This window comes from Homarus americanus, unplaced genomic scaffold (assembly GCF_018991925.1).
Source record: "Homarus americanus isolate GMGI-L3 unplaced genomic scaffold, GMGI_Hamer_2.0 scaffold45698, whole genome shotgun sequence".
Taxonomy (NCBI): Eukaryota; Metazoa; Arthropoda; class Malacostraca; order Decapoda; family Nephropidae; genus Homarus; species Homarus americanus.
In genome coordinates, this window is record NW_024735554.1 from 924,798 (window position 1) to 938,491 (window position 13,694).

General features: G+C 40.4%; 1 protein-coding gene across 1 annotated transcript in view; it reads right to left on the reverse strand.

The window, feature by feature from the left end:
• LOC121871301 (UDP-glycosyltransferase UGT5-like) overlaps positions 1-9,697 on the reverse strand; it is a 16,571-nt gene extending 6,874 nt beyond the window's left edge. The window contains exons 1-6 of the mRNA XM_042373519.1: positions 9,511-9,697; positions 4,515-4,769; positions 3,335-3,568; positions 2,822-2,986; positions 1,333-1,555; positions 587-708 (exon numbers count right to left, since the gene is read on the reverse strand). Of these exons, the coding sequence (XP_042229453.1) occupies positions 587-708; positions 1,333-1,555; positions 2,822-2,986; positions 3,335-3,568; positions 4,515-4,769; positions 9,511-9,684 (1,173 nt within the window). The 5' untranslated portion in view covers positions 9,685-9,697. The remainder of the gene's footprint in view (positions 1-586; positions 709-1,332; positions 1,556-2,821; positions 2,987-3,334; positions 3,569-4,514; positions 4,770-9,510) is intronic.
• Positions 9,698-13,694: the final 3,997 nt, after the last annotated feature.

The window sequence follows — 13,694 nt, forward strand, 5'->3', positions numbered from 1 at the left end:
AACACCTCAACCGCCAGGATTCGGCCCGACTGTGGCGGGGAACTCTACCTTCTGGACCACCAGGATACAAAAGCAGTCTAGACTCTGCTATATTTCACACAAAGCCCCCATTAGAGGTTCATGGCGCCATAAGCTCGTTGAACAGGCTTTGTGAGAATATAACAAGGTCTAGGACTGCTTTATATCCTGGTGGTGTGGATTCCCCAGTCACAGTCATCGTGGCCTTGGGCGTGGGTTCGAATCTTGGCTGGTTGAGGTGTTTTAGCTACTGTACATAAAATATGTTTTGTTTTGTTCTTTGGAATATAAAAGAAACAGCCAAGATTCTTTTTTCGATAAAGGATTAAAGGAAAGATTTCCTTATTCCTAAGTCAATGAGTTGTTCGAGTGCTTAACTATCTATTACTTATTAAAGACACTTAGATCTAAACGTTATATTCTTGTTCAGGCGGAGAAAAGGTTAGAGAATCTTACAAAAGTTCAGCAACAAAACTAACGTGACGTTGTTGAGGATGTCAGTGAGCATCAAGAATCACTTCGGTGGTCAGTTCCTCCCACTGTACGAGTGACCGGGCAGGTCTCTCGCCCTCAGAGCGTTCTTGGGCTGGTCACTGAATAATGGGAGGGCGAGGAGGTTTGGCGTGGTAGATGGTCTCCTGCAGGCTGAGAGTCCACAGTGAGTGATGAACACCTTCACGTTGTCATGAGCTGCAGTACACAAGTTATGTCAGAGGCAGGAAGGTTATGGTCAAATGTACTTTAGATTGACCCCTTAATCAATACACGGAAAAATACTAAGTTTGCTTAAGAAAGAATTGGTTCCAGGATATAATCCTACAAAATCATCAAGTATTTGTCTATTCACAGAACCTAAAACTGTGTTGACATTGATGTAATTGGTCATATTTAAGTATTAAGAGTCGCCGTCTGTATGAGGACTTGCTGATGGACTAAGTAAAAGTCAAGAAAACATGTAAACATGTAATAATTTCACTCTTACTAGACATATGTGTAGAGGACATTATGATTTGACAGCCACACCTTTAATTGACCTGGATGTTTGTCACAGAAAGGAAGTGAAATGGATACGATAACGAAAACATAATGTATGATAAACATAAAAGAAGTAATTTTATAGTGTAGTTAGTAAAAGGAAATAAGGTGTGTCACTTATATGGCCACAACGGAACATATTTTACAAAATTCTGACAAACTGTACAAAAAAAAAAAAAAAGATGCAAGTGAACCGTTGGATGGACTTATACAGAGGGCAACAGTGACAGCACAAGAAGTAGTGGGTTTTCAACAACAAATATCCCAGACTAGACTCACCGAGAACATCCTGCTGGGGGAGCCACTTGCTGATCATCACGTTGTCGGGGACGTCCTTCAGCTCTCCCTCAAATTTCCAGATGACCCGCTGAGGTAACCTGCGGAATACCTGGAGGAAGATCTGCTGATACTCAAGTGGCAACGACTTACTGTCCATCACAGAACCCAGACTGAAGTAGATGACGCCCGCAGACCCAGCGCCATTGATCCAAGATTCGAGATCCTGTAAGACATCGAGTTGTAGTCAGCCAAGTTCTGGACACCAAGAATGTCCAGGGGAAGAAACGGGGAGGAAGCTTTTGTGCCTGTCACTGTTATATTTCCAGAAGGAATCACATTACTAACAAAGTATTTACAAAGATGTTCTGATCGCTCTGGACAATACAATAGTTTTATTTTCTCGTAAAGTACACTCAGTAACACAAGGTTGTAACATAGGATTAAGAAGATCTGGAATTTGATTGGCAGTAATTGGCAGACAAATAACCGTAAGGGCATTTACTAGAGAAGGTCACAATATGGGCAGTACGTGACCTCCAGCAGTAGTAGTTACCTAAGCCACCCAGCAGGCGTATTAGCTGTGACCTCCAGTAGAAGGACTTAATGAAGCCTCAAACAGAAGTACTTAATGAAGACTCCAGCAGGAATACTTAAGTGAAACCTTCAGCAGGAAAACTTAACAGTCATGCAGCCGAAGTACCCAGTTGAGCCAAACGGCATGATCAGCAAAAACCATACCTGTGGCATGCAAATGAAGGCTTACCTCTGGTATGGAGCAGAACACCTACCTGTGGCATGTAGTAGAACATTTACTTTTTTTTTTTACGGGCATTAGCCCACCCGGGCACAGGTCATTTTTAATGACCCACATCAAGGCCTGGGGTTCGAAAATATAATATAATAAAATAATAATATAAAATAATTATGATGATGATGATGATAATAATAATAATAATAATAATAATAATTGTCATAAAATTAATACAAATATATATTAAATAAATAACAAATTATAATAAAATAACAATAATAAGAATATGAATAAGAAAATTAGTAACAACATTTAAATTAAATAACAATTATAATAAAAAAATTAATAAAAATTTAAAAAAATTATCAATAATACCCCCAGTAATAAGAAAGAGCCATAAATATATACATAAACAAAAATGAAACGATATATGTATGTTGTGTTGTCCAAGTAAGAGAAACAATTGAGACCCAGCAATTGTGTGTAAATGAGGCAGAAAGTCAGATCAGCAACCTGGGACTTGGTCACAATTTTTGTGATGCCATATGGCAGCAGGGTCTACCATTAGACAAAACATTACGCTTCTAATATCTTCCCTGGCGGTAGTACCTCCGTTTGATAGCTGCCTACTTTCCTGTGGCGTGCAACGGAACACATTTACCTGTGGCGTGCAACAGAACACATTTACCTGTGGCGTGCAACAGAACACTTACCTGTGGTATGCATAAAAACACTTACCTGTGGAAGGGGTTTACCGGGACGACAGTGCATGGCGCCCACCTCCACCTGTGAGGGCAGGAGGGGCAGCGCCTTGTCCATGGAGAACTGAGTGTTGAGAAGCACCAGACTTGTGTTTTTCTCCAGGTCTAGCAGCGGCGGTAGGTCCGAGAACTGGGCTGAGATCTGAGGAAGGGCAGACGTTCAGAGAGCACAAGCCTCAATACCTTCACAATACCTAAGTTGTGGCTGTGAGAGACCCTGATCTAACCATCACACTATACACCTACAAGAATAAAACTCTTCAATATGAGAGGGAAGGTTCCTGTAATGTGTGTTTCGTAACCTCTGTGTTGTATATTGTTCTCTTTCAGTAGATAATAATTTACAGCTCAGTGATCTTTCTGCCATAAACAATGGACATGCCAGGAACGATAATTAGTTTTTTTCTCTACAGTTACACACGCAGACAGTGTGATATGTCAGCCTATCAATGCCGTCGTCGGAAAATTTACTGACAGGTGCAAAACTCACCTCCTTCTGTATCGCAGGCACGGTAACCCAATTTCTGTGCATATAGGAATATCCCACTTGCGCAATCATGTCCATCAAGAGGCCCCATGAAGGTATCAGAAAGTGTCGTTCAAACATGGCATTGGCGAGATAGATTGGGTGGAGGAAGTTGCCCAGAACAGCACTAAATAGCGGGTCAATATCTCTTGTAGACACCATGATGAAGGGGACCTCATGCACGAAGGGATAAATCATCTGCAGGGAAAATATTGTGTGTCATCAATGTTTTAAAGGTGGAGGTAATAGTGAAGTCGATGGAAGACTTCACAGGCATCAACAAGTGATACATTAACGTAGAACAAAGTTAAAAAATTCATTAATCAAAAGTTCTTTCAAAGTCACACAAATCTTGAAGGACTAAACTGACCCACACTGAATAGTCTGAGGAGTTGTTTTAAGATATTAATAACACCCAAAGACTCATAAGAGGGGGTAAACCTGAATAATCATAATGACCATAAATACCTTCACTACAGCGAAAGTGACACCTGAGATAGACACACTTACCTAAATGAATAGAAGAGTCAAGTTACATACGATCATATTAAGCTGTGGATGAAATTGAAGCTCTTTTCCATTTAAGACACTTTGTTAAATATAACACTGATTCCAGATACAATTTTCTTGATGACCATAAAACTAAAGCGAACTTCACTCATTTAATTGTACCTATGGAGAACAGAATCACTGACCTCACTGTATCTATGAAGAACAGCACTACTGACTACTTTGTATCTATGGAGAATAACACTACTGACCTGGGGGGCCAGTGGTAGAAGCGATACCGTTCTTACCTCGCAAGCGAGATGTCACGGGTTCGATTCCCGGGCCGGTGGAAGTTGTTTGGACAAACTTCCTAGCCCCCATTAGTCCCTGTTCACCTAGCAGTAAAGTAGGTACCTGTTGTAAGTCGAAAGTTGCGAATTCGTATTCAGGGAGTTGTTGGAGCTTCCAATAACTTGATGACATAAACCACTGACTCTTCAGGCTTCTACGCCATAAACTCATGAGACATAAAAGCAAGCATGAACTTCGCATGCTTCCCTGTTGGGCGCTGTAAACGCTTCTGCGCTTCACCTTACACAAGGATGTAGGGGGGTGCCCACTAAATAATAATTAACAAAAATAAAATACTACTGACCTGATTGTATCTATGATGCAGAACGATGAGATCAAACTCTTTCCGTCGTCGGTAAATATCTCTTACCGATGGCACCTTGTACAGCTTCCTGGCCATGACTATTTCGTACTCTTTTAGGAATTCAGCTGTTTTCGACGACCCTTTCAATTTGTTCATAAGGTCGCTCTTATCAAAACTGGGTCCCGGAATGCCGTGGTTAAATTCTCGGATATTTGGATGTTTGCAAGACTCTGTGTTGTTGGTAAGCATCACTATCTGTCGAGACAAAAAAAAATGGAAGTCGATATGTGAGGCTGTCTCAGATGAGCAATGCTGAGATAGAGAAATCCGACCGTAATAAAGATTTAGGGGTAATGATAAGAAGGAATCTCGAACCAAGACAACAATGAGTATTTCCTCGAAACAAGGCTAACAAAGTACTTGGGATCACACAAAGGAGTGTTAGTTACAAGACTAGCGAATATGACCTAAAGTGCAGTATATCTTGCACTTGTGAGACCTCACTTGGATTATGAGGCTCAGTTTTGGTCACAGTACTGCAGAATGGAATGGATATCGAATCCCTTAGAAAGCATTCGCAGGAGGTTGTCCATTCTAATCCTAGGTATTAGGATCCTTGAGCATAGAGAAAGATGAAAGCATCTAAATTTGCATTTCCACGAGAAATGCAGAGTGAGGGGCGATATGATCGAAATGTGCTGAACTCACTAGAGGAAAGATCACTGCCGATTTAGCTTCCGGAGATTAACTGAATGTCCAATCATCGATAGTGTTAGTTGTGAGTAGCTCCGTGCCTCTTTGAAGGCTGAGCTAGAGAAGGCCATGCACGAAAACTTGAGGTTGAAGAAAGTGATTGCGAGGATGAAGGAGAAAGATATGAGACGGGGGGAGTTTGTGTGTGACAACACCACAGGCCAGTGGAGGGTGATGAGGAGAGGAACTATGAAACTGGTGATGAAAAACGTCAACAAGGAAATGACAACAGCTAAGTGGACTAACTTGTTTAGTGCTTTAGTAGACGAAATTGAGGGTAACATAGTCAAGGACAAGGCTGACAAGGAAGATGCGAAAACCTTTATTGTTTGGGATTCTCAGGGAAGTTACCTAGATCGAGCTTTCTGTGGTAAAGACAGAAATAAGATGGAATTGTGTTTGCCAGGAGTTAGGGTGGGTGATATAGTAGACAGGATGGACATTTATCATTATCTGGCAAAGGGAACAAACCCATTATCTGCCTCAGTGAAGGAGGTAATGATATTGGCTGGTGTAGGAGTGAGGAGCTTCTTGATAAGTTCATAGCAGCTATTGACTGGATTAGGAGGAAGGGATGTAACCCTATCATTTATGGTGTCCTTCCTAGAAGGAGAGTTGGCAGTAAATGGTTGTCAAGGGCAGTTGCTGTCAATGAGTGTCTTGACAGATATTGCAAGTCAATATCAGTTCCATTCATTGACAACTGGGGCAACTTCTATGGCAGAAGGGACCGTTATGCCAGGAATGGGGTGCATTTATCTAGGGATGTGGTGGCAACCGTGGCTGACTCTCTCGAGATGGCAGTTCAAAAGATGTCAAAACCTTTAAACTGCTAGGGGAACATGTGAGCATGGGGGTCAAAGGTTACATAAAAATCATGCTCGGAATGGTGATAAAGATAAATTGGGCAGAGAGGACTCAGCTGACGACTAAAATAAATGTCTACTACGCAAACAGTAGAAGTATGAGACATAAAATGGATGAAATCAGGGCATTGGTATGTACCGAAAAAATGAATATAATAACATTCACAGAAACATAGATAAACTTATTCTCACGTGAGTTACCTGCCGAATACAAAATTAAAGGATACAAATTATTTCATACCGATAATCAGATTAGGAGAGAAGGAGTTTAGCAATCTATATCAGGAATAATTTGAAGTGTGATATCAATAAGAAAATAAAAACTGAACTGAATACAGGAACAATTTGGATAGAATTTACCAATGGTAGTGAAAAATTAATCATTGGGTAATATATAGTCCTCCTAATCTAGTTAGGGTTAATGAGCTACTTATTTGGGAATAAATATGCAGGGCATCCAGACATAGGTAAGTCTGTATAGTAGGCGACTTCAACTTTAGTCAAATAGATTACACCGCACTTACTGGTCACTCAGAATCAGAGTATTTTCTTAAAATAGTTCAGGACTGTTTTTTCAGTCAACATATAGCCTCACCCACCCGGGGAAATAATATACTAGATTTATTTCTGTCAGAGTAAACCTCATTAATAATGTCGATCTGGAGAGTGAACTAGATAACAGCGATCACAAAGAAGTGAGATTCAAAGTAGAACTTCATGTCAGTCATAAGAAAAATTCATTAAAGTCCCAGCTTTCTGAAGGGCAAACTTTGATAGGTTGAAAAGGCAGCTGAGAAAGGGGTATTACGCTTGGGGGTAACTACACGACCGTATGGGAGGTGGTAAATAATATGACCTCAGCTAATGTACCAACAGAGGTTGACTTCACTTACCAGGTGACCTGACAGTGATAAGTTCGCAAAATATGATCGTTCAGGGTGACCTGACCACAAGATATGAGGCTGACGAGTACAATAACAATGTAAATAATGAGTTACTTAATGCACATAGGCAGTGTATACTATACAGGAAACTCAGATCAAATAACATTGTCTTCAAATGGACAAAAAAATATTTAAAGAATATTATCGGACAAAGAAAGCCTATAGATAGGAGAATCAATCGTGGTGGCGTTTACCGCTGAGATTGTTATAGGGTTAAGACCGAGATAAGAAAAACAAGAGGAATACTGAACTGAAGGGAGCAAGGGAGGCGAAGTCAAACCCTAAGCCCTAAGGGATTCTTCCAAGTGTATCAAACTAAAACACGAAACAAGATTGGACCAATACAGTCAGACACCAGCGAGTTAAAGGATAGCAACGGAAAAATGAGCAATAATCTGGACTGATATTTCCTGTCAGTTTTCACCATCAAAAATTTCAAACATTATACCCGAAGCACGGAGTATCTACAGAAATAGTGAAGAAAATATATTAAATGAGGTAGAAGTGATTAGTAACGATGTTAGTAAACAAATAGATAAACTAAAATCTAATAAGTCGCCAGTTCACGACGGCATATTTGCCAGAGTATTAAAGGAATGTAAGGAAAAACTTTGTGTGCCCTTAACAAACTTGTTTAACATGTCATTAAAATCCGGTGTAGCACCAGAATCCTGGAGGATAGCGAATTTGATACCAATTTTCAAGAAATAAGATAGATCACTATCTACTAACTATCGTCCAATTAGTTTAAAGTCAATTGCATGCAAATTACTTGAAGCAATAATCTCAAACTCAATTCGAAATTACCCCCAGAAGCACAAATTGATCAATGATTTCTGGCTTGGCTTCACAAGTGGGCCTTCATGTCTGACAAATCAATTATCATTCATTTGAAATCAGTGGAAGATGGACTTTAGCAAAGCCTTCGACAGGGTCCCTCCACGAAAGACTAATACGTAAATTGAAATTAGTGGAATTGGAGGAGATATTCTAAACAAGCTTAGGGTGTGGTTACAGGACAGTAAATGGAGAGTCAGTATTAATGACACCAAATCCGATTGGGGTGACATCACTAGTGGAGTATCTCAAGGCTCAGTACTTGGACCATTTCTATTTATCATCTACATAAACGACCTAGATATAGGCGTACACAGCAACATATGTAAATTTGTTGAAGACAAATCTACAGGAAAATCTAAACAAAAATTTGTAAATGATCTGAAAATTGGCAGATTAAATTTAATATTGGTAAATGTAAAGTGCTTAGCCTAAGAGATGTAGAGAGGGAACCAACATCAGATGAAAAACGTTGATATGGAGAAATCTGAATGTGAGAATGATTTGGGGATAATGATGAGTAGGAATCTGAAACCAAGTCAAGAATACGTACCTTCTCGAAACAACGTTAACTACGTACTAGGGTTTATACAAAGGAGTGCTAGGTACAAGACGAGCGAAATTATTCTAAAACTATATCTTGCGCTTGTGAGACCTCCCTTGGATTGTGCAGTTCAGTTTTGGTAACAGTATTTTCAAAATGGATATCGAATCCCTAGAAAGCATACAGAGGAAGATGACAAGACTAATTCCGGGAGTCAGGGTTAAACAAAGGTGATATAACAAATGCACTTAAATTATCCAGCCAGGAGCAAAATTGAAGCAATCGTTATAAATTAGACACATTTTGATTTAGGCTGGTTTGGAAATAGAGTCGTGGATGAGTGGAACAAGTTACTAAATATCATCAATAACTCGAACACGCTGGATAGCTTCATATATAAGTTTGACAGATAATGAACGATAGGGATTGGGTGTAAACGGGACTTCCTAGTATAGGCCAATAGGCCCGCTACAGTTTCCTCCAGTCTTATGTTCTTATGTGAGGTAAACGCCGGGGTGAGGTAGACCACGTGGTGAGGTAGACGTCGTGGTGAGTTAGACCCCGTGGTGAGGTACACGCAGTGGTGAGGTAGACGCCGCGCCGTGGTGAGGTAGACCCCGAGGTGAGGTGCACGCCGTGGTGATATAGACGCCTTGGTGAGGCAGATCCCATGGTGAGGTAGACGCCGTGGTGAGGTTGAAGCCGTGGTGAGGTTGGTGCCGTGGTAAGGTAGACGGCGTAGTGAGGTAAACAGAGTGGTGAGGTAGACGCCATAGTGAGGTATACGCAGTTGTGAGGTATACGCTGTCGTGAGGCAGACGCCATGATGACGAAGACGCCGTGGTTAGGTAGACGGCGTGGTGAGATAGACGCCGTGGTGAGATAGTCTGTTGTAACACTGTGGTTAGCTAAGATCAGCTGGAATAATATGGGCAGCAAAGGTGAGTTGGAACAGCTGGAACAGCATGGTCAACTAAGGTTCAGCTGGAACAACACGGGCACCTAAGGTCAGCTGGAACAGCATGGTCAGCTAAGGTGAGCTGTGGTCTTACCTGGTGTCCACGCTCAGCCAGAGCCTCAGCGAGTGTCAGGAAGACATTTCTGTGGCTCTTGGTGGAGAGAGGAAGAAGCATAAGGATGTTGTAGGATCTCTCAGGTGGCGGCAGGGCCTCCGCCACGCACCCCGCCAGGGTCAACACCAACACACACAGCGCCAGCACCTTCATCTGTGGACACCAATACGTCTACTGTACTAGGCTTGATAAACAGAGCATGTCCCTGGTTCTTTATCAAGACATCCTACTGAAATGAAGCTCTTCTTATTCTGTAAGCGATTCCTCGCCACATTGTCGTCAAGAGGCTGGCAGTGTCATCGAGGCTTTAGGGAGAGATATGCAGTACACCTTTTCACATATCCGTTGAGACATTATTACATAACTATTTGACAAATTTCATAACAAATGACAGAACATATATCGAATGACAATCTAAAATAACTGTTCGTTCATGCTAACGGAAATGAGTGACATAAGTTATGAAGTTGACAGACGTGAACAATAAGCCGACAGCCGACATATAGCTTGAGAATGTAACAATTGGAGAATGACATACCACCAACAGTTATTTTAGATTGTCATTCGATATGTGTTCTGTCATTCGGTTATGAAATTTGTCAAATAGTTATGTAACAATGTCTCAACGGATATGTGAAAAGGTGTATTGTGTGTCGTCTCCATACTCTCTCTCTCTTTCTTTCTTTCTCTCTCTCTCCCTCTCTCTCTTTATTCTCTCTCTCTCTCAGATCAAAATTAAGGAGTTTCTCAGTTTAGAAGAAAAACAAAATTTAGGTTGGTAAAGGACGCACAAGGAAAAAGGTTTTATGTGAAGCAATGAGAAGTGATGTATACAGTCTTTTAAGTCATATACAGGAACAGACAAACCTGGAAAATACATAGTTATGCACATATACATCAGCATGTACACACCAGAGATAAAATGCATATGTACTCATAGAAAGATATCGGTCAGTTACACGTATACAGAGTCAACTTAGGCGTTGGAAGGATAAGTATTTAAAGAGATTCTCAGGTGCTTACAGTTCACCCAGCTGTAAATGGGTACCTAAGTTTACAGCTTTGGGAAGAGAAAGCTTAGTATACAGTGTGCTGTACCCACACTTTCCCTTACAAGCTGTCATTCCTATGGGACCCACTTTCAATTTCGTTGATTTATCCGCCAGGGTCAAATTTATCACGTACTCTAAACAAAATTAGAAATGAATCATAACTGGACATTCTTATTGGAGAGTGTTATACCTGGTAATTACCTAACCTAACTCTACCTTAACCAAATCTAATGTACACATTCCAGATGGGTTATATATTTTGTAGTATTCTACCTGTATAAATTAATGACTAGTACCTGTGCATTATCTGATAACTAATAACTGGAGCTGTCCTGTCGAGTCAAACGCGATTATGATAACACGAGTCATAAATGATAACAGCAAGAATAGCCAAACTCGAGTGTTCAAACGTAGCTGGATATGTATTTAAAACACAACTAATCACCTCACAACAGATAAAAGATACTGCAAAGTGTAAAGCAATATAGCGGGTGATTTAGCAACAGTGGGGTATAATGGTCAGCTGTCTGCCTCCCACCACATGCTGTACTCAATACTAAAGGGGACCGGTGGTAGAAGCGGTACCGTTTTTGGCTCGCAAGCAAGATGTCACGGGTTCGATTCCCGGGCCGGTGGAAGTTGTTTGGACTTACTTCCTAGCCCCCATTAGTCCCTGTTCACCTAGCAGTAAAGTAGGTACCTGTTGTAAGTCGAAAGTTGCGAATTCGTATTCAGGGAGTTGTTGGAGATTCCAATAACTTGATGAAATAACATGAACTCAATACTAATTTTATTTACACTCTCAGAAAACCCTTAACTTGCCACAGTAATCTTGCTTCGGTCGTCTTCTGAACCACAACACTGAAAGTTAACTCTTCTCCTCTATAGTCTATTATTGGATCCTAACATATACTCTCACCTTAAGACAAATGTTTTTGTTTTTTCAAACAAAGTCTCTTGCTGTGTTTTGTTTCATTAGCTTTTAATTACTGTTCTGTTCTGCTCTCTTCCACCCAACACGCTATAGAGGCAGTTGGATTTGTTTTATGAGCCACCTTGAGCTTTACGTCACTGCTTTCAGGTGAAAAACAGCCACAGCCACACTCTAATCTGTAATACTCAGTCTGTATACTTTAATTTTATGTAGACTATAAGTAAAATGTAAAATTCTTGCTTACAACACATATTGTGATGTGTGTGTGTGTGTGTGTGTGTAGTAATAATAATAATAATAATAATAATAATAATTATAATAACAACAACAATAATAATAATAATAATAATAATAATAATAATAATAATAATAATAATAATGATTTTTGAAAAGCTTGAGCAGCCCGAAGGCTGAGAAAAAAAGCATTGGACAGAAATGACTTCTTACATGCAAAAACATGGGGTCGTGGGTCGTTTAGCAAAAGCTTCCGTTATAAAAGGAGAAGGAACACGAATTGAACATACAAATTATAGTTTATAGTTGCCCTGCTGTGTGCGGTCACGTTGGCCACGTGGTGCAGTAACTCGTCCATAGTGTTTGGTATTCTTGTTAGCTTGAAGTTGATTTTTTTACTTACTCTCCTCCTCCTCTTGCTCTCTTGAAGTGTTATTTACATAGACTTTAGCAATCATTTCAAACTCTATTCGAAATCACCTGGAGAAGCACCGATTAATCAATGATTCCCAGCATGGCTTCACAAGCGGACGTTCTTGCCTAACTAATCTATTAACATTCTTTTCATCAGTTTTCGAATCGGTGGACGAGGGGCACAATTATGATGTGGTATATCTCGACTTTAGCAAAGCCTTCGACAGAGTCCCCCACGAAAGACTAATTAGAAAGGTAGAAGCTCATGGCATCAAAGGTGACATCCTTAAATGGATTAGGGCGTGGTTACAGGACAGGAAACAGCGAGTGAGCATTAACGGCACTAAGTCCCATTGGAGCAACGTCACAAGTGGAGTTCCCCAAGGCTCAGTACTTGGACCATTATTATTTATTATATACATAAACGACATAGATATCGGCATTGACATCAACATAAGTAAATTTGCTGATGACACTAAAATAGGACGTGTTATCAAATCTGACGAGGACTAGGCAAAACTACAGGAAGATCTAAACAAATTTTTCGAATGGTCTGAAAAATGGCAGATGAAATTCAACGTCGACAAATGTAAAGTACTCAGTATAGGAGTTGTAAACAGGGAAACCAGATACCAGATGAACAACGATGCCATAGAGAAATCCGACTGCAAGAGAGATTTAGGAGTAATGATAAGTAGGAACCTTAAGCCAAGTAAACAATGTGTTTTTGCTCGTAACAAGGCTAATAAAGTACTTGGGTTCATACAAAGGATTGTTAGTTACAAGACTAGCGAGGTCATCCTAAAACTGTATCTTGCTTTTGTGAGACCACACCTGGATTACGCAGTTCAGTTCTGGTCACCGTATTACAGAAGGGATATAGAATCCTTGGAAAGAATTCAGAGGAGAATGACAAGACTAATCCCGGGCATTAGGAACCTTGAGTATAGAGACAGGTTAAAGCATCTTAATTTGCACTCCCTTGAGAGACGTAGAGCGAGGGGCTACCTGATAGAGGTGTATAAGTGGAAGGCAGGGCTAAACAAAGGGGACATTACAAAGGTACTCAAACTATCCAACCAGGAGCGAACTCGTAACAATGGTTTTAAATTAGACAAATTTAGATTTAGGCGTGATATAGGTAAACACTGGTTTGGAAACAGAGTAGTGGATGAATGGAACAAGTTATCAAATATCATCATTAACTCGAATACGTTGAATTGCTTCAAACATAGGTTGGATGCTCATATGAGCAATAGGGGTTGGGTGTAAACGGGACTGCCTAGTATGGGCCAATAGGCCCGCTGCAGTTTCCTCCATTCTTATGTTCTTATATTCTTATAGGTGTTGACTTTAGCAAAGCCTTCGGCAGAGTCCCCCACGAAAGATTAATACGAAAAGTGGAAGCTCATAAAATTGTAGGAGATATTCTAAAATGGATTAGGGAGTGATTACAAAACGGAAAACAGCGAAAACCATTGACGGCACTAAATCCCATTGGGGTAACGTCACTAGTGGAGTACCCCAAG